We start from the raw sequence: 21490 nt of genomic DNA on the forward strand, positions 1-21490 counted from the left end.
CTGTGCATCTGTGTCAGGCAGTATGAATTACTAGTGCACTAATAGTACATGTACATACCATGGGAAAGGGAAACAACTTGTTTCACACATATTGTATCACTGTTACTCAAGAGACAACTACATAGAGAAAGCCCCAGTGGAGTTTTTACATACTAAATTACCAATCACAACCCCTTGGCCCTTACTGCATCAAGATCATCACCCACACGTAAAGCAAGTCACACAAAAATCATATGACATGGTGATCTAGTTGAAAATAATTACATCTTTCTTAACAACACATACAATTGGGTTATGGAAATACATTTAGAATAAATAAATGATTGAAAGAAACCCAAGCAGTACTACTCACGTATTTATCAGCCAAAGGTCTGCCTCCTCAGGATTGTCACTTAATGAATAGCCAAATGCCGAAAGCTGACAAGCCATATATTCACTGTCACTCTGAAACAATGAAAAATGAGAGAACAAAATAGTCAAGCCAAAAATCTCTGATGAACAAAAGTTGAAAATTTCCACCTCATTTTTCTTTTTGTTTTTCATTTTTGATATTTTTTCTCCTCCATGAATTTGGTTTACATAAAATTTCTTAATACAGGGTTTGGACATATTCTAAGATTCTTCAAAAGAAATAAAAGAAAACACCGCATAAATTACATTCTTCTGTGGATGATTCATGATTGACAACCCAATATTTTTACTAATTTCGATTAAGGAAAATTGTTCGAAATAATCATTTGAAATCAATAACAAATGATTTCTACCCTTTGAAGCGTAGAAAAGCAAAACTTCAATAGTGTTCTACTTTATTTGCATTGCATGTTTCTATATTACTTCATCATCACGAGTTTTAGTTTCTCAATATAGAATATCCATTCTGAGAGGTAAGACTCATATGTCCACCAGTTAAGTGTATCTTTCTTTCTCTGTTAATAAAATTCTTCAAACTGCCAAGGTTCACTAAGAAAAATATACTATATGACTTCATATTATTGCAAAAAAATTTAGCCCAACCCATAATAATTTCCCTTGCCTTAATTGAACTTACATGTCTAAATATGCTTATTAATATGAGAATATTAAGCCATAGTTTTGAGGTCTATATCGACAAAACTGTATTGTCAAATCAACCAAAGTTGATGGACTAGTACATGACAAAATCACTACAAAGCTTAAAAAAAAAAATGTGAAAGACTTAAAAAGTCAATTAACTCCAAGCTTTGAAACACTTGCACGCTAGAAAGTATTGTGCTTCCATTCTTTAATCTAGAGTTGACAATCTTTATATCTTTAGTCATTTTGCCTCTGACATACAAAGAACAGACAGTACCTTAACAATAAAATGATACCACAAACACCAAATTTGGGAATGAAATTCACAAATCAATTAAGCAGTCTACTTCAATTAACCAGCTTGTCATGCTTACTTCATTATCTTTATAACATCTGAAACCATGCTTAGGTAAAGCAGAAGCTTTGAGGTATGTCAGTGGCCAGTTAAAAAGTTATACCCACATCTTATGCATACAAAGTAGAAAAGTAGCCAATCCCAACTAGTTTTGAATTGTGAAGAATAAAGGACTTGTCTTATGCAAAAGAGAGCCCTATTTCCCTATTGAGGACAAATTGGGAAAATTTCGGCATATTTAACCATTTATCACGACAAAATAGGGAACTTTTAATGAAACTAAAGTAATTAGTGATATACACTGGTCACTAAATCCCTGGGTAACATTAGCAATATCAAGCTAAGTTAAATCCTTCAAAAACCCCAGATTTTAACTCTACAGCAGCTGTTTTTCCTAATCATTTAGCCAAAATGGCCACATTGGAGGAGGATTTTTTGAAAATTAGCCTATTCCAATTGTTCTTGCAATACCATCTATAATTAGTGACCAGCGCGCGCAGACACACACACACACACACACACAAAAAAAAAATAATTTGTACCTCTCTTCAACCATTTCAGGGGAGTCTTTCATTAAACAATAGCAGTACTATTAGCAAACGAGACACTGATATCAAGCACTGTCTTATGCCTGCAAAGACAATGCTGTCAAGCAGCATTTTGAATGTTATCTAGCTCCATTATGCAAACGAGATGGTGCTCAACGTCACCTCTCTCATGCTAAACAGAGTGAGAAGGAGCTCACCTGTGAAATGGATTTTCATGAAAAAACCCCATAAAAAGTGTTGAAAAGAGGCATTATCATTATTCCAATTAAACATAATATATCTTTGAAGACGCTACCAAAAGTGACATTGTTTCAACCAAAACCTCTGAAATGGCTATTTTTCCTAAAACCACTTTTCTAAAGGGAAGCAACCTTGTCAACAAGACTTAATTCACTGGGATTCATACACAGTGTGTAGAAAACAGAAACGCATGCATCTAACAAGCATAAAAAACAATTAGAAACATGTAATTTCAACCCATATTTAGATTCTCCCAAATAGGATTTCTCTATCACTGCATGTAACATACATACAGTTCAAGAAACAACTTTTTATCAACACAATTAGAAATCTCATGCTTTCCCATCTTGAATTAGTCTCACATATTATAAAAATGTAATGAAACAGAGTACCTGGTTATGTAAGCATCCAAAGGTCTTGATATATATAGTCTGCAGCAAGAGAAGATCAAAATAAACGAAAAATTCATGAGGGGAAAAAAAAAAAAAATGATGAAACAAAGAGAGACAGAGAGAAAGAAGAAATTACCTGGGTTCCAGGGACTTTGGAAGCAAGAGGGTGATCAAATTTGGTGACTTTTGGTTTGTTGTTATTCTTTCTGGGATTGAGTCCAACAGCATTGAGGGGCAACCTGAAACCTGGAGGAGCACCGCCACCTCCATTACCTACCAACAAATCTTCAATGTCTTCCATTCCCTTGTTCACTGCAACACAGTCGAAAGCCCCGAAAGGGTTCTCTTTCGAAACAGGTTAATTTTGTGAGTATGGACTTGTTAGTAAGGGTGTGCAAAAACCCACCCGAACCGGACTGAAAACATTTTGTTACTTTGCAGACTGATGAAGAAGAGAATGGCATGCAAGATTGAATGTTCAGATAATTCTGAAGACATCTGCATATTTTTTGCAAACTTGTGGTTTCTAACCACAAGCTTGAGGGGGAGTGCTAGAATGCAAATAGTAGAAAAATATATGTTTTCCTTAATAGTTAAGTAATATTGAGTTTACTTTTTTAAGAGATCATAATTATTATTAGCATATTTTACTTACCTTCTTTTATAGTTTATTTTAGTATAAATAGGCAATGTTGATTCAACTATAATTAATTCAATACAATTGAATTAAATTATCTCCTTGAGTCTCCTTTGTTTATGTTTCGCTCTTCACTGCTCATAATTTTGACACAAAACATCTCCACTCATACCCAAAAGTGTCATGCATTCAATCTCGAGAAAAATCCAAAATTTCCGAAACTTATAGGCTAAAATGTGATATGCAAAATCTTTGATTCAACCCAAGCTCTCAAACCCATTTCAATGCTCAAGTCAATCAAACATGCAAGGCAAGACTAGCAAGATATCACACCAAAATTTCTAGATTTCATCAAGACATTGTGCTAGAATCAAAATTGGACATGCAGCACTTCAAAGTCAGCTGAGCCGACACATGCAAGGCAGATTTAACAAGATATCCACCAAAATTTGGATCAAACACTATAATAGAAATCAACACTTTACATGCAAACAGGAATTGAGTATTTAAAAGAGTTTTTGGCTGGTCCACTTACAGATTTTCAGCTCAGCCGAAGCTTCAAATGCACCCTGAAGCACTCCTCTCTCCCGTACCCGAATCCAGATCGGAGTGATCTGCTCAAATTTTCTCCTTCTCCATTTTTTTTTTTTCACTTCACTCTCACTCTTCCTCGCCGCCAGCCCCTCTTCTTCCCTTTTTTTCAACTCTCTTTTCTTTCTCTCCTTCCTCTCTTTTCTTTCTCTCTCTGCTCTCTTCTCTTCTCCTCTGGGTTTTCTTCTCCTATTTTCTTTGTTTGGGCGACACAGCCCTTTTTATATTTCACACTCCTTTAAAATTACCATTGTTCCCTTCAAATTCACGAAATCCCCTTAAAACCCCGCCACATCAGCTTTTCCTTGCAAAAGTCTCATGATTTTTCCCCTTCTGACATGCAAACCCAACAGATTTTATTCCCTTTAGTTTTCACGCCTGACACAAATCTAAAAAACTGACAGAAACGCTCTTTCTTACAACCAACTCCATAAGACACATATACAATTTATAAGAATAAAATGAGGGGCTCACATTTATCTTCATCATCACAACGGCCACTTCCATTTTATTAGCAGGACTCTGCATAATTGGGGGAATCAGATCCACTGTTGAACCAACAAAATCATGAGCGAATTCACTCAATCAACAATAGCAAGGCTGCTGGTTTCATTTGTACTTGGATTGAACTCTTTGACTTCTTTCCATCGTTCACTAGAAGCACCCGACAGGCCCACACCTATTTCACATCCAAATTCAAACCAAAATGGAAAAACAAAAGCATGTCAAGCATCATGATCAATCAACTTTAATGAATAAATAATTAATACAAGTCATGTATCATATTAACAAAAAAAAAAAAAAAAAGCAAGTAAACAATATCTTCATCCAAAAAAAAAAAACATCTCCGATTTGTTTAACTTTTCAAACTCTATTTATTCTACTATCATACCCTAAACAATGAAAAACGTGTTTGTTTTAATATTAACTATTCAATTTAAGATCCAATCCAATTTTATTCAACAAATAACATTTAACAATTACCTTTCACAATAAAAGTTTATAAATTAACAAACACAACCTCACCCACCCAAGCTATAGTCACCCGCCAGCAACCACCGTTGGCATCGGAACGATGCACTATCTGTCGGATTTGGCCGATTTGGCCATTCGCGGCCAAACTATGGTTGTAGTCTGGTAAAAAAAGGCCAGATCGACGACTGCTAACCACCATCCGGTGGTGGTGAATAGCTGTCGATAGTCGGTTGGATGAGTATGAGTGTTTTTGTTAATCTATAAACTTTTATTGTGAGAATGTTTAGTTAAATTAACAAATGTAGGAGGTTAAAAATAATCTAAATATTTTCAGAAAATGTTTTCAGAAAATATATAAAACACATTCTCAGATTTTTATCCTATTTAATTAAATCTAATCCTATCTTATTCAGAAAAAAATATCTTATTTGATTTTATCTAAATTTGAGTTATCAGACTGTTTGAGCTTGTTAGTTCTTGTGACATACTGACAAGTTGACATTGTCAATATCAAATGAATTATTTGATTGAGATTAATTTATTATATTTCTAATGTTGGTCACGAACTATGTCTAAGTGAATTCTACCCAATATGAAAATAAAATTTCCTAAGAACCATGAACTTATAGATGATATTTGACACAAAAATAAAACCATTCAGAGATTTAAAAGCGAAATAAATGCTAACCTTGATCTTGGGCAACACCGTGATACTGCAATTACTTCCAAAGATAACTGCGAACCAGATAGCATATCCACCAACTCTAGACTCTTAAGTCTTTCCAAAGATAACAAGGATGCTCAAAAACAAAAGGATGCTCAAAAATACAACATAAAAAACATCTCTTTCAGAAATTTCATTAGTTTCCAGCATCTCTGAACTTTGTAAATTTCCATAGCCTTTAAAATTTTCAAATTTACTGAGTTTTGAACAACCAGATGCATCCGAAAATTGAAGAGACTTCAGTATTCCCATTCTAAATAGACGTCTCTCAAGGCTTGAACAGTTTCTAGGATAAAATTGGGCTCCAACATATATATATTTGGTTGATTAGGTAACTTCTTTTATTGCGGCTTCATCTAAACATAACGGCAATTCCTTAATGGCTGTTCCATCTAAATCTAATTCTATTAATTTAAATGGCAACTCAGAAATAGTCTTGAGATTTGAACAACCTGTGAGGAAAAGATATTCAAGAGATTCGAGCTTAGAGAAGCCCTTTGGGAGACTTTCAAGCTTCGAGCAATTTCTAAGCTTCAACTGGACTAGATTGGATAAATACGTAATTGATGATGGCAGTTCCTTAATTGCACTTCCATCTAAATCCAATTCTTCTAATCCACATGGCAACTCTGAAATAGTCTTGAGATTTGAACAACCTGAGAGGATAAGACATTCAAGAGATTCGAGGTTATGGAAGCCCTCTGGCAGACTCTCAAGCTTTGAGCAATTTCTAAGCTTCAATTGGATTAAATTGGATAAACATGTAATTGATGACGGCAATTCCTTAATCGCAGTTCCTTCTAAATCTAATTCTTCTAATTCACATGGTAACTCTGAAATAGTCTTGAGATTTGAACAACCTGAGAGCAGAAGATATTTAAGAGAATTGAGCTTATCAAAGCCCTTTGGGAGACTTCCAAGCTTTAAACATTTCTCAAGATTCAAACCATCTAGTTTAGAAGGATATTCGATCAAAGATGAAAATACTTCTATTGAAGTTCCGTCCAACCATAATTGCTCCATATTACTTGAGATCTTTGGAGTTGTGTTGAGATTTGAGCATCTAGACAGAATAACAAATCTAAGAGATTTTGCTTGAATGCCCATAGGAAGACTGGTGAGGCTTCTGCAATCTTCTAGATTCAGAGTAACAAGTGATGTAACATTTTGAATAGATGGAGGAGTGATCTCATACAAATTTTTGCAACCTTTTAGAATCAAACTCTCTAGATTTGTGGCAAGAGAGAGGTCTGGGATTTTAAGTAGATAATTGGAGTAGCTGAGATCAATATATTTTAAATTTGCAAGATTCTGCAAAAGGAAAAAAAAAATAAGCAGATAGATGAAATTAATTAAGATTTAGAATATATATATAAGAGCAACAAATACCTCAATGCCAGTCCAAAGTTGTTCAAGTTTGCCATGATGCATTTTAAGTACATTAAGGTGCTCAGGATGAAATTGTGATGGCAATGATCTCTGCGGGTATTCATGCCAACTGAGGTACCTTAGCTCTCTAAAGTTTGATTCAATACCATCAAAACCATGAATCATATTATTCTTCTCTCTGATTGAGTTATACACTATCAGGATTCTCAAATTTAGTATATTTGAGAATGCACGAGGAGTTAAGTGTATCTCTCTTATATTAGACATGTCAAAGCATATACCTAATATTTTTCTTGTCCCCTGACAATCAAGATCAAATCATAAGTTAGCAGCACTTATATAGAGAAAAGCTTAAATCAAATCATGCATAGATACATAAATACATATCTGTTGGGTTGGGGGAGGGGGGATAGTACTATCTAATACTACACTGAACATAATATTGTGGTTGAGGCATCATTATATTATATTAATTTATATTTTTTACAATTAATTTTTTTTCAAAATATTTATAATTTAATAGTTTATTGAAAAATTCATTTTTGTTTTAACTTATATAGATATTTAAAGTAATTTTTCTAAATTAAATAACTAATTATAAAGATTAAATAAAATAAAATAGTATAATACATCCCTTAACCTTTAGTTTTACTTTGTATTCAATAGTACGATGTTTATGTATACAGTATTAATTTGTACATTACATTAGTTAATATAGTGGAAAGTTTTTACCAAACAATATTATATTGTATTATCCAATATGCATATTCTATGCAGTACGACATACAAAGCATGACCTTACACTAAGCAGCAACACCCTATATGAAAAACTTGAAATTGAATAAAAGCAACTGAAGAACAAAGCAAGTTCTGTGCAACATGAATTATATATGGATCTGTTGTTCTGCGCAAAACTATACATGTGTGACTCTCTTTAATCTACTTCACAAACATAACAACCACTATGCAAAGTACTAATTAGTAAATGCAATAACTAAGTTCAGAAGGCAGGACACTTGGGTAATGCACACAAGAAGATTTTATATTTCATCAAACCCCAACCCTTCACCACTTCAAAACTAGTGCATGTATAAGGCAAAACAAAAACTAATAATATTCAGGAGAATGTTTACTAGATTTCACAAATATAAAACAGAAATTGAAAGCTATATGCCTTTAGTCTCACCGTATTACTTGATAATACACTGTGGATATCGTTATGATGGAACAATCGACTGCGTTGGCCAGGATCATGAATAGATTCTTGCTTAACAATTTCTCTACCCACTAGTTGAAGTAAATCATGCATGGTTATGATGTTGTTTGATATGGTTATGAGAGCCTTATCGATAAGAACGCTTAATCCAATTTGTACAGGCAAGCCCAAAGAATCAAATATTTCTTTTACTACAAATTTTTTCCATCCATTGAAGAAACATGCAATATCTAGAAATAAATCCTTCTCTTCATAATTTAGCCCATCATAACTTATTCTTAATACCTCTTGAATATACATGTGAGGAGACTCTTCCAATTTATCCAACGCACTTTCCCAATCTTGTTTTTGCCTATTTTGCAAATGTCGACCCAAGACTTTGAGAGCTAATGGAATACCTTTTGCACATCTTACTGCCTTGTTTGACAATTTTGTATAATCTGCCAAGGGACTATCTTGATTGAAGGCACATTGACTAAAAAGTTTAAGAGCGTCGTGATCAAATAATCCATCAACTGGATGAATTTCATGAACTCCAGAATTTCCAATCACTTGTCTATCTCTTGTTGTTATTATGACTCGGCTCCCAAAGCTCAAATGTTTAGGATCTCCAATTAATACTTCTATTTGTTCAAAAGAAGTTACGTCATCAAAAACAATTAGAACCTTCTTCTTGAGAAGCATATTTTGTATAAATGAATTTCCCATATTGGGAGTACCATGGCAGAGCTCCCTACTTATCTCTAATAATTTTGAAAGAAGTTTTTCACGCATATGAGTTAGTCCATTAGGATTTTGTGATTCTTCCCTAACATTCTGAGCAAAGTAGGAACTTTCGAATTGACTTGATATTTTGTTATATACCGCAGTAGCAATAGTTGTTTTACCTACACCACCGATGCCCCAAATTCCTACAATGCAACGATCATTAATCCCACTCCAAAATGAAGACTCAATTTTTTGGATAGTGGATTCTACTCCAACCAAGTCTTTGTAATCACTTGAAAACATATTTTTCAATCTCTTCAGAATATCGTTGATAATTTGCCCCATAAGTTTTGATTCGGACCTAATAATCAAACATAAAAAACAACAATACGTTTAAAAATATTAAAATAAGGGACAATATATCTGAAATTCAATTCAAATAAATTGCTCTTCAATGCACTTGAACAATTTCAAAATAAAGTTTCTCTTTTTCATTGTTATTCATTAAAAAATAATTAAAACAATTAATTGATCCATTTACTTGTAAATTAAAGGATTGTGACAAAGACTCCCAAAAAAAAAAAAAAAAAAAAAAAAAATCAACTAGACCTATTAATTTAGATTGATCAAATGTATTTGATATCCTTCAACTGCATAACCATAAGGATATAATTAATCTGAGGTATTTCTCCGCTCTTGATGGTGAAAGCATTACAAAAATGATCATTTTCTTTAAAAAAATAATGCTCTTGTGAACTCTATGAATTTAATCAAGCAATTGATAGACGAAAATCCAAAGCATCTTTTAGGGTCTTGTTTCGATAGACTTAATTGACGAAATCTAAATGTCAAAGGAAAAAAACTACACACAAATTACAAATAAACAACTGCAAAAAATTTAGGATCGATGTTTACATGTTTTACTTGATTAAGTCCGGATACCTTGGTTAAAAAAAAAAAAATGATTAGGCCCGAAAAGTTTATCTTCTTTTTTATAAATTGAGAGTCGCAACAACATAGAATGTCATTCTTATTTCTCTTAATTATGTTTCTCTGGTGCTTTGACTTTACTTATATCAAGGTCTGTGGCATATAAACCTTTTCCTCGTTTATTACAGTCTATGAAGTTAAGAATCTACTTAAAACATTTTGAGAATTTGCCTTAGGATTCTATTATTAGATGTCTCAACTAATAAGTTTCAATGCTCAAATTCAACAAAAATGAAACATACGTCCATGAGAAAATATTAAGTTAAAAAATTGGTCAACAACTATCGTAACTCGATATGCACAAAAGTATTATGTGATAATAATAACTTAGTGTAGGTACACTTACTTGGTTTCATCTAAATGCCAACCAGATAGATTAGCTGTTTCCTTCAAAGCATCCCTCCATTTATGCACTTCATCTTTATAGCGTTCGTCGTAATTGTTAGTAAAAAGCTCCCCAAATTTTCCAGCCTGATGCCTAACATCTGATGGATCTACGTGATAAAAAACTGGTATTACAATCTGACTATATTTCTTCTTGCATTCAATGATCTTTGCAAGTTCGTCGAGACACCATCGGGAAGATGCATAGTCTTCTGAAAAAATGGTAACTGAGATCTTCGCGCTTTGAATTATAACATCTGTAAGAGATGAAATTGGATCTCCTCCTTTGAGTTGGTTATCAATGAAAACATTAATACCTTTGCTGCACAAAGCTGAATGGAAATGGCTCATAAAATTGTTGCGGGTGTCTGCTCCTCTAAAATTAAGGAACACATCATATTTTAGATCAGGAATACAGATGGAAGAAGAAGAAGAAGAAGAAGCCATAGTAATTGGCAAATGAACTCTTTAAAAATTTTCTTTAAGAAGAAGATGGGGAAGCCTCAGTACTTTGATTGAACAGAGGCTCTTAGGAGTTTAGGGATACGCTCGCATACACTTGTGAAAGAAAGGAGGCTATGGAACTGTTCTGTTTCGTGTTACTTTACTCTTGCTCTGCCTTAGGCATTTCTTTCTTCTTTCTTTTGCTCTTTTGTTTTATGTTTTGTCCGTGTGTGAAAAGATATAACAAATAAAATTTTGACAAATGTCAAAATTTTAAGCTTAGTTTGTTATATATAACCAATGAACGCAGATGCATTAGTTGAACCGTAAAATATATTTCTTTATTTAAGAACAGCCTTTTCTTTTGGAGTAATGACTGGTGTGTATCGATTTTGTGTACCGAATTACGTGACACAATCCTGATCATTTATTTATTATCAGTTAATATTAATCAACGATCAGGATTTTATCATGTCATTCGATGCACAAAATCGGTACACACTAATCGATAAATCTATCATTTTCCTTTCTTTTGTCGCCCACTTTACCTAACACTCTTTATCTTCTCCCACTACAACTCCGATACTTGATTACTCAGTAAACGGATCAAACTTTTGCAGTGGTCTTTACATATATAATAATTATCAATTATTACAGCCTTCTAGACATGGTATCCTATTATTCCAAACCATAATTAAAAGGTTTGGTAAATCTGTTTTCTTGGTGGATAGATAAGCTTTAGTGTTTATGTGGTGTAACAGAATACAAAATTTTATTATATTTAAAGGACTTGTGAGATAATTATGTAATGGAATAGATCATGCAACTTTAGGGTTTTGCTGGGAGTTTTTTTCACTAGTTTTGGGGGGTTTTTAATTAGATTGATTTTGAGGTGTTTAAAAACCCTCACTTGTGAGATTTTTAATAGGCTCGTTTTTTAAAAACCCCTCAAAATCAGTATAGTGTATTTTTGAGAGGTTTATAACCGCTACCATAAAATTCCTAAGTAGACAAATTTAAATTTTTTTGAAATAAAAAGTTAGTGTTTAGAAGAACACAAAAAATAATTGTAATTAATGATTCGTTTCCTCGCTGCAAAAATATGGAATAAAGAGACCTATGCCTCTTGTTTTATGACTATATACATATATAGTAATCTTTATAAAAGTAATGAGTAATTTATGAAAAGCTTTGCAGTTGAAAATGCCAGTTTTTTGTGAGATTATTTGTAGTTTAATTTCACACGGAGCCCTGATTACCGCTTAATTAAGAGTAAATCATCATCCAGTTTATTACAGCCAAACTGTCTATTTTACACAACAAATTGCAGAGAAAATAACATTAAAAATATTCCAGTAAGCTTCCTGTTAACCATCAATTATTTTCTTTCTCGGTCTCTTCATTTCTGCTTTGAATTCTAAATATTTGAAATTTAAAATCTTAGTTCCGATATCATATTGACTTCAGGTCAAACTTCATGTTTGTATTTAATGTCCAGAATTTTGAGCTTTAAATATTTTATATTTAAAATTTTAGTTCCAATATTATATGAATTTTAAATCTTTAGGTTTTATTTTATTTAGGACTTAATGTCCATAAATTCGTAATTTTGCAAACTTCAAGTTGCAAATAGAATAGATAAATTATAATGTAAAGATAATACATAAATAAACTATTGTAAAGCTAAACTTTTTTTTTGATTTGATGGGTCCAGTTAATATTGACAACCACAGAGCATACTCATGTGGAGTTATAATAAATAACATGTATATGTTAAACACATATAATAAATTAAGCATTTAACAACAATAGTGTAGAAACATATCCGGATTACTCGTGCTGATAATGTATTATAAAATAATTACAAACAATAAAATCATAGGGATTTAAGTAAAATAAATGAAAAATAATGGACTTAGAAAACAAACGAAAAATAGAGGGACCACGAGGTCAATTTCTTCCTGTTTCACTCGTCACTCACAAGTTGGTACAGTAAAATTACAAAAGGGGCAGGTAGGAGTTTATATAGTACTTCTGCAGCCCCCAAGCTAATAAAATTTTCCAAAATTAATGGACATTTGGCAATAAAACAAAAACTCCCTATGCCACACAATGATACAGCCCACTAGGGACACCAAGCATTACGGTGGAAAGCCACCAAGTATGTTAATTTTGTGGCCATGACAACCGGTTCGACAAGAAGAGATCCATTGACTCGAAAATATAAAATCAGGAGTACCACTGACTTCATCTGGATTCGAGTTCCTGGACAAACGTTGATAAATATCGAAAATCAGAATCTCTGACTAGAGTCTATTATTAGTCATACGAAAAGCAAGTTCGTGGTGACAAGTTCCGGACATATTGATTGACGATTCGGTAGAAGATCGAGTTTAAGATTTTGACATTCCTTGAATCCGTACTCAATCAGGATATATCAATGGAGGGACTTTGCCTACATGGTACATATGATCTAAAAAGGGTTCAATGAAGTATTTCTTTATCATGGTTTGAGGACTATGACACATTGTTAGATGTTTACTATAGTCGTTGGGCCTTCGGACAAGTTTCTGGATTCATCTAAAACTAACTCACGACTAATCCACGGTAGACCTACATGGTCACACCAATAGCCTTAAAAAGTTAAAGAATGATAAGAGAGAGAAATAATTATCTGAAGAGGGCTAGCACCTTCCGAGGGTAATGATAGGATTTCTATGGTAACAGTTACATAAAAAATTATTTGTGATATTTTAAAGGTTAAAATGGTCAAGCAATAATTAATTGTATTTAATTATTATATCTTAAAGCGTTAAGATAAATTAGATGAACTAAAATAGCCTTTTAATAGTTAAAGGGCAAAAGGGTAAACTTATGGGTTGTTAATATAAACTAATTTAGTTTACATGGACCCTTGAATAGTATTGATTATTCAAAATGCAAATTAATAAATGCTGGGGCTCATTTTAGAATAAGATTTTATTGGGGCATATAAGTGAAAAATAAGTAATTACAAAATGACCCATGTATATATAAATACAAATGATTGCATTTTAGGTTAAGTGTTTATTGTTCACTCAAAAGGAAAAGAAAAGAAAGCTATTTCTTAGGTTTGACCACTCTCTCTTTCTCTCAAGGTTTGACCACTCTCTCTTTCTCTCAAGGTGGTGTTAAAGTGTGGAGGATTCATAATTTTGAATATTGACTTCATCAAATAGGTATAACTTTAATTTATGCTTTATTTAAAGTTTTTGCCTCTGTAATTCATATCTTACCTTGCGTGTTTTGTTTACATGATTTCCATCAATTTTTCCGCCACCACTTCATGGTTTTTCTTTCAGTCTCAAGTCTCGAAGAACAATACTTTTTGATGTCATGCTTAAAGCTTTTCGAAATTATAATCCTCAGCTTATAAATGTAAATATATTCAACAAAATTGACAAAGAAATTAAAATTAAAAGTGACAATAGTCAAAATAATATGACAATCGACAGCAATAGGGCTTAGCCAAAAACAATTCTTAAGCTGGTCTATATTTTAACTGAAAAAGATATTAATTAGGAAGAACTAAACCTCGATGAAATAATTAAGAGAAATATTAATTAAGAAAGTAGAATTTTGTACTTAGCATGCATGATAGAATGAACATAACCTTGATAATGTCTATTTAATTCAAAAAACAAATCAAAATAATTTACGTGTAATTAATTAAGAAAATTTAAATAAGTAACATAATTTAAAAGTAATTTGAGCAAACAAAAATACAAAGAAAATATATCAAATTCCAAAAACAGAAACAAACAAAATATGTCAAATTCCAAATGAGAATTGTGTGAATAAATAGAATTGATATAATATTGATTGTGATATATAATATTGATTGTGATAAAGTGAAAGCTATTTCAAAATAAATAAAATTAAATACGAGGAAATAGCATCTTGACAAATTTTTATACATTTTTTTCGAAAACAAATAGAGGAAAATGAACAGAAAAGAAGTCATTCTGTTATGTTAAATTATATTATTTTTCTTTGCATAAACAACCACCAACCTTGATTAAGTCTTTCTGTTATGTTAAATTATATTATTTTTCTTTGCATAAACAACCACCAACCTTGATTCACGTTATATAACACTCTATTAATATTGGTTTTTATTTAATATTTTTATTTATTTATAAAGTATAGTGTATTTGTTTTTGGTATGTATGTATAGGGTATTGGATTTTCATAATTTTAGATTCATTAATAACTCAGTACATTTTTAATGTTTTAGATTTAATACTAGTTGCATGATTAATTTTGGGCTACATATATTCTTTGAGTAGTTTAAATAAAATATAAATAATGACAAATAACTCCTTTTTTTTTTTTTTTTCCTATAATTCGAAGAGAGATTGAATCAATTAAGTCTTTTTATAAATCTTATAGAGCAAATGACATGTTCTCCCCCGAGGTTTAGCAGAATTCTTGAGTTTATACCTCTAGTTTCATTTACTCCAAATTCACACCCTTAAACTAATACTGTTAATTAATTTTGAATTTTGACTTGTGTTATTTCCATCATACCCTTTACCTTTTATTTGCCCCCACATAGTCACCATCACTATCACCATCTAGCCACCACCACCACCACTACCCAGCAATCGGCGTGTTCAGCCTTGTTCCGATTGGTTTTTCACCTAAAATCACCTCCAACCTCTTCCTTGTAACCCTTACACCAAAACCTACCAAACCCCTTCACCATTGCACCCTCCCATCGCTAGAAAATGGCCTCCTTGGCGTTTAGCGTTTTCTCCCAACTTTTCAACAATTTTCTAGCTAATTCCCTTACTAAAAATTCACCTCGAAGCCACCAATCGAATCCCCTTCATTGCCTCTACAAAGCTCACCCTCTCATCAGCCGTCATGCTGCCCAAGTTCCATTCCCACTGCCATTTGACAGCTTTTTTGCTCCCTTTTTCCACCCTCTTTTTTGCCTTTTTGACCCCCAATCCTCCTCTTTGTTGCTTTGTTGTGGTTTTTGTGCATTCTTTGGCCACTGGTTATCATCCACCAACCCCTCTATTCAAATTCATGCCCACTAGCTGTTCGAGAAAATTCTTTAACAAGCTGTCCAGCCAAGCACAGTCTGTTTTTGGGCGATGGGAGGGTGCAACGGTGAAAGGGTTTGAAGGTGATTTTGGGTGAAAAACTAGCCAGAACAAGGTTGAAATGCCGGCGGCTGGGTGCTCTATTCAAATTCATGCCCACTAGCTGTTCGAGAAAATTCTTTAACAAGCTGTCCAGCCAAGCACAGTCTGTTTTTGGGCCATGGGAGGGTGCAACGGTGAAAGGGTTTGAAGGTGATTTTGGGTGAAAAACTAGCCAGAACAAGGTTGAAATGCCGGCGGCTGGGTGGTGGTGGTGGCTGGATGGTGATGGTAATGGTGATGGTGATGGTATGGAGGAAATAAAAGGTGAAGGTAGGATGATAATAACATAAGTTAGAATTCAAAAGTAATTAATAGTATTAGTTTAAGGGCGTGAATCTTGAATAAATGTAATCAGGGGTATAAAGTCGGTATTTCGTTAAACCTCGGGTGTGCACATGTCGTTTTGTTCAATCTTATCCCATAAAATAAAGATAGATTGACAAACACTTTTCATTAACATTTTCTCACAAATGTGACGTAACAATTCGCATTTAGTCAAGTGAGATCTATTATCCACTGATCAATTGTAAACTGACACGTTATGTTTGTGAAAGAAAATTAGTAAGTAGTGTTTATCATTATAATATTACCCTATACTATATCTTATTATTATTATTATTATTATTAACCACCAAATACATGATTAATTTAATGCAATTTGATTTATAAAAGGACAACAGATATTGATTTACATAATTAACAATGACCACTATATTAAAATAATATTATTTTAGAAGAACAAGTTTAGGATAAACCTGACAACATGAAACCATCCAAAAAGATATAACAACATTCACCTACTTCTATTGGCCTATATTAAAATAATAATATTTTGAAAGAACAAGTTTAGGATAAACCTAAATTCATGAAACCATCCAATAAAATATATCAACATTCACCTAATCCTGCCGGCCACTACCAATATAAAATAATATACTCAAGTCGTTGCAAGGAAATAAAGTCTCCTTCATCTTATTAATGGGTGGCATATGAACAATAAGTGAATGGACTTTTATTATGTGCTGAATCGGTAAAATTTACTGTCTGCAAAATGGTTACTATTATATGTATACATCAATGTAAGGTAGTTTAATTTGAAATGCACTTGTAACGATAAAAAAATAAGGTATCACATTAACTATAAAAGGTCCCTATGATTATATTTAAACAAAAGTCTTATAATCAATTAGAGTTTGATTACCCTTGTTGAGAACATTTTCGAAGTAGAGCCCAACAACCCACATTGAGCCATACCACTGACTCAATGAGCCCATCTTACTTAGATCCAACAACACGGACATCAAGCTAGACCACTAACCGTTCAAGCCCATCTAAGAAAAGCTCAAGCCCAACAACCTGTAAGAAAGTTGTCACAGCCCCAAGCCCAACCCAAAATGAAAGTCCTCTTCTTACTTTCCACGATATAATATCAAAGTCAAGAGATTGTATAACTGTTACTAATTTGGATTTCATAATTCAAAATTTTAATGGCAAATGAGAAGTGCCCACGTAGCACTTACGTCTAAAATATATTAAAAACCTCAATCATGCCTCTAAAAAGCCATCCATCAAAATACGAAGGAAAATGCTTAATGGCAAATGAGCTGTGTTTGGTTTTCATACGAAGGAAAAGCCTGTGGAGATAGTAATGCATTTTGCTAAAGCTGCAGGGCCTGCAACAAGTGGAATGCATATGGAAATACCAAAGACAAATCCAGAGTCTCCTTTGGTGGAGAATAGTCCACCGATTGCAGCTAGGAGAAGATATAGAGGCGGCGACAAGAAGTTGAGTACTTATGATTTGGTTGAGCAGATGCATTACTTGTATGTGAATGTGGTTAGGGCAAAAAATCTTCCTGTAATGGATGTTTCAGGGAGTCTTAACCCTTTTGTGGAAATGAAGCTTGGGAACTACAAAGGTGTCACCAAAGACTCGGAGCAGAATCAGAAGGGGGTATGGAAGCAAATTTTTGCTTTCTCAAAAGAGAGATTGCAGTCAAATTTGTTGGAAGTTACTGTGAAAATTAAGAATTCTGGGGAGGATGAGTTAATTGTGGGCAGAGTTCTTTTTGATCTATCAGAAGTTGCCATTCGAGTTCCACCGGATAGGCCATTGGCTCCTAAATGGTATAAATTGGAAGACAATAAGAGAGTTAAAACAAAAGGTGAAATTAGGCTGGCAGTCTGGATGGGAACACAAGCTGATGAGTCATTTCCTGAGGCATGGCACTCTGATGCACACAGCACTGGTCAGTCAAATTTATCTACCACCAGATCCAAGGTTTACTTTTCTCCCAAGCTTTATTATCTTCGAGTTAATGTCTTGGAAGCACAGGATCTTGTGGCATCTGACAAAGGGCGAACCCCGGATGCATCTGTAAGAATTCAACTCGGAAATCAGGTCAGGGTTACTAGGCCAAAGCGGACGCGAAATCCAATATGGAAAGAGGAGCTTATTTATGTGGCATCTGAGCCTTTGGAGGATCTGATTATTGTGTCTGTTGAGGATGGAGTTGGAGCTGGGAAGGATGAAATTTTAGGAATGGCACACATTCAAGTTAGCGATGTCCCATCAAGACATGAGACCAGTAAGTTGCCAGATCCTCGATGGTTAGATCTCCAAAAACCTGCATTGGCTGAAGAAGGAGGTGAGACGAAGAAAGAAAAATTCTCAAGCAAGATTCTGGTTGGATTCTGCTTAGAACAAGGTTACCATGTCCTTGATGAATCCACTAGTATGAGCAGTGATTTTCAGCAATCTTCAAATCACCTGAGAAAGTCTAACATTGGAATTCTTGATCTTGGGATTTTGAGTGCAAGAAATTTGCTGCCTATGAAGAGCAAAGATGATGGAACTACTGATGCATATTGTGTGGCAAAGTATGGCAACAAATGGGTCCGAACTAGAACACTCCTTGACACTCTGACTCCTCGATGGAACGAGCAGTATACCTGGGAAGTGTATGATCCTTGCACAGTGATCAAAGTTGGTGTCTTTGATAATAGCCACATTGATGGAAGCAAAGATGATGCAAAAGATCAGAGAATTGGAAGGGTGAGAATTCGTTTATCAACTTTAAAAACTGATCGTATATACACACATTACTATCCTTTGCTGGTACTCACACCCTCTGGTTTGAAGAAACTTGGGGAACTTCAATTGGCATTGAGGTTTACATGTACAGCTTGGGTAAACATGGTGACGCAATATGGAAAACCATTGTTTCCCAAAATGCATTATGTGCAGCCAATACCAGTTAAATATATTGATTGGCTTCGCCATCATGCCCAGCAGATAGTTGCGGCAAGGCTTGGAGGATCAGGGGCACCACTCAGGTGTGAAACAGTTGAGTACATGCTGGATGTAGATTCCCATATGTGGAGTTTGAGGAGAGGCAAAGTCAGTTTCTTCAGACTAATGTCATTTCTTTCAGGGGTTACAGCTTGTTGTAAACTTATAAATGACATTTCCACCTGGAGAAACCCAGTTACGACAATTATTGCGTACGTATTATTTTTGATACTGGTTTGCTATCGAGATCTGATACTGCCCACAATTTTCCTCTACCTCTTTGTTACTGGAATCTGGAACTTCCGTTTCAGGCCAGGGCACCCACCTCAAATGGACGCTCCACTTTCACTCGCAGACGCGGCACACCCAGATGAGCTGGATGAGGAATTGTATACAGACCCAACATCAATACCTGAAGAAATACTAAGAATGAGATATGACAGACTTCGTAGCGTGGCAGGTAGGTTCCAGGCAGTGATTGAAGATTTGGCGTCACTTGGGGAAAGGGCTCAAGCTATACTCAGCTGGAATGACCCGAGAGCTACCGCTATCTTCACCATCTTCACGTTGATCTGGGCAGTGTTTATTTATGTTACTCCATTGCAAGTGGTGGCAGTTCTGGTTGGTCTATACTTTCTGCGCCATCCCTGGTTCAGGGGCAAGATACCTGATGTACCTGCCAACTTCTTTAAAAGATTACCATCCGAGTCAGACGGGCTACCATGATACAGCAACTGTGTTACTACATTCTTGTAAATGTCGAGATAAATCATAGCTGCAGTCTGCAGAGGACCTCAAATGAAGTTGCAGCAGTTCTCTTTTGTCCCTGCTATCTTGCATTAGCAGAAGAAGTTACTCTGCAAGATTTCGCAGCACCAATCGTTTCGTCATCTATGTATACTTGTTTATTTTTCTCCTTTCGGCTGAATTTTGAATGTTATATATATTGTCTTCCTCAGTAATAAGCAACGTACTGAAGATTAGCTAAAAAGAGAACAAAGCAATCATGATAGGAGAAAAAAGAGTACAAGTGTTCTGCTCTAGTTGCTGTCCTTCTAGGCCAGTCACCATCCAGCTTCCTTCCATCATCAACATATATATTTAAGAGAGGCAAAAACAAAGAGAAAGGGAGAGTAAATATGAGTTTTCTGGTCTGTAAATAGTGTATCATCAAAACGTGATCTGAAGCTCGTATGCTGTCCGATCGTTCTGATTTTTGGACATGTTGTTCATGAGACACAAATCTACATTCTGAACGGTGAAGATTGAAATCTAAGTACTGTAAGACAGTCAATTATAGGTAAACTATTCTGATTAATTTTGGTGATACTGAAAAACTTTAATCGAATTATGATATATAGTTTTTACTCCCAATAATAATTTACTTGTAACTGAATCATACAATCAGACAAAAATTATACAAAATTTATATAAAAATGATTACATTATCTTTTTTTGGTCTGATTATATGACTCAGTTGTAAGCATAAGATTACCTTTTTACTCTTCACATTGAAAAGGTTTTCCAAATAAAATTTAGGTGTCATTGATTTACTATTTCTGCATATATTTGTAGCTTTTGATTATATCCACTCAACAGAGAAACGGAATTGGAATTGTTGAATTGCTAGGTTCCTTTTTTAGTTACACGAACAAGCTAGAGACCAAAGTCAAACAAGAGAACAAAGTGAAGAGCAAAATCAATTAAAAGTGAGGATGAGAAATAATTCTTTATTTATTTATTTATTTATTTTAAATAAGAGGTTTTAAGGAAACAAAAAACGATAAACAAGCTTGCAAGAGGGTTTATTTATTTATTTATTTTTGTAAACGAGAAATAAGGGAATGCAAAAGGGTTTTCTTTTAAAAAAAAAAAATTAAACAAGAAAAAGAAAGAGTTTTTAAGTTAAAGGATTTTAATTTTCAGCAATAAAAAGTATTAAAAGAAGAGGGCTTAAGAGAGGTGGAAATTAAGGAGGGGAACAAAGAGATTAGTGATGGATGGCAAACAATAGCAAAAGTGCTCTTGGTTGAGAGCCTAGTTAGTAAATTCGCAAATTATTTTCGAATTATACGCCCACCCGTATAATTCATATATTATTCGCGAACAACCGTATTTTATAAGCCCAACTATATTATTCACGAATTATATGCCTCAGCTGTATTATTCGCGAATTATTTCCGTATCCAAATTTTTGCTGAATTTTTATAAACATATTTTTTATTATTTTCTGTATCATACCCATAAAATTCCCGTACCTTTTTTTTGTCGTACCTGTCTATTTGAAATGTTATATAGATTTTAACCAAGTGGTCTATGAAAGTGCTAAAACTAGGATTCATATTACCGTATTTTTT

At 33.9% G+C, this 21490-nt stretch overlaps 2 protein-coding genes across 4 annotated transcripts; one reads left to right on the top strand and one right to left on the bottom strand.

Annotated features, from left to right (window-relative positions):
* Positions 1 to 3863: 3863 nt before the first annotated feature.
* On the bottom strand, positions 3864 to 10821 carry LOC116108428 (disease resistance protein RPP2B-like). Of its 3 annotated transcripts, none has more exons than XM_031394680.1 (6): positions 10165 to 10821; positions 8091 to 9189; positions 6905 to 7204; positions 5480 to 6826; positions 4291 to 4495; positions 3864 to 4149 (listed from the first exon to the last, which is right to left on the bottom strand). In XM_031394680.1, exons 1-4 carry the CDS (start codon positions 10647 to 10649, stop codon positions 5843 to 5845), a joined length of 2868 nt encoding a protein of 955 aa, XP_031250540.1. In that variant the 5' UTR covers positions 10650 to 10821; the 3' UTR covers positions 3864 to 4149; positions 4291 to 4495; positions 5480 to 5842. The 3 variants fall into 3 exon arrangements, with proteins under 3 accessions (XP_031250540.1, XP_031250541.1, XP_031250539.1); XM_031394681.1 differs by having other exon boundaries at positions 3864 to 4213; XM_031394679.1 differs by having other exon boundaries at positions 3864 to 4495.
* Positions 10822 to 17418: 6597 nt separating this feature from the next.
* On the top strand, positions 17419 to 20437 carry LOC116108450 (FT-interacting protein 7-like). The gene is made up of 2 exons (XM_031394699.1): positions 17419 to 19345; positions 19445 to 20437. The coding sequence occupies exons 1-2, from the start codon at positions 17490 to 17492 to the stop codon at positions 19857 to 19859; spliced, it is 2271 nt and encodes a 756-aa protein (XP_031250559.1). The 5' UTR covers positions 17419 to 17489; the 3' UTR covers positions 19860 to 20437.
* The last annotated feature ends 1053 nt before the right edge of the window (positions 20438 to 21490 follow it).

Source organism: Pistacia vera, unplaced genomic scaffold (genome assembly GCF_008641045.1).
Source record: "Pistacia vera cultivar Batoury unplaced genomic scaffold, PisVer_v2 Contig564, whole genome shotgun sequence".
Taxonomy (NCBI): domain Eukaryota; kingdom Viridiplantae; phylum Streptophyta; class Magnoliopsida; order Sapindales; family Anacardiaceae; genus Pistacia; species Pistacia vera.

Coding starts and splice junctions, on each gene's coding strand:
- LOC116108428 (XM_031394680.1), bottom strand. CDS start 10,649: ATGGCTTCTTCTTCTTCTTCTTCTTCCATCTGTATTCCTGATCTAAAA. Junction 9,190..10,164: donor TGGCATTTAGATGAAACCAA/GTAAGTGTACCT, acceptor TTTGATTATTAG/GTCCGAATCAAAACTTATGG. Junction 7,205..8,090: donor GTGTATTATCAAGTAATACG/GTGAGACTAAAG, acceptor CTTGATTGTCAG/GGGACAAGAAAAATATTAGG.
- LOC116108450 (XM_031394699.1), top strand. CDS start 17,490: ATGCATTTTGCTAAAGCTGCAGGGCCTGCAACAAGTGGAATGCATATG. Junction 19,346..19,444: donor CCAGTTACGACAATTATTGC/GTACGTATTATT, acceptor CTTCCGTTTCAG/GCCAGGGCACCCACCTCAAA.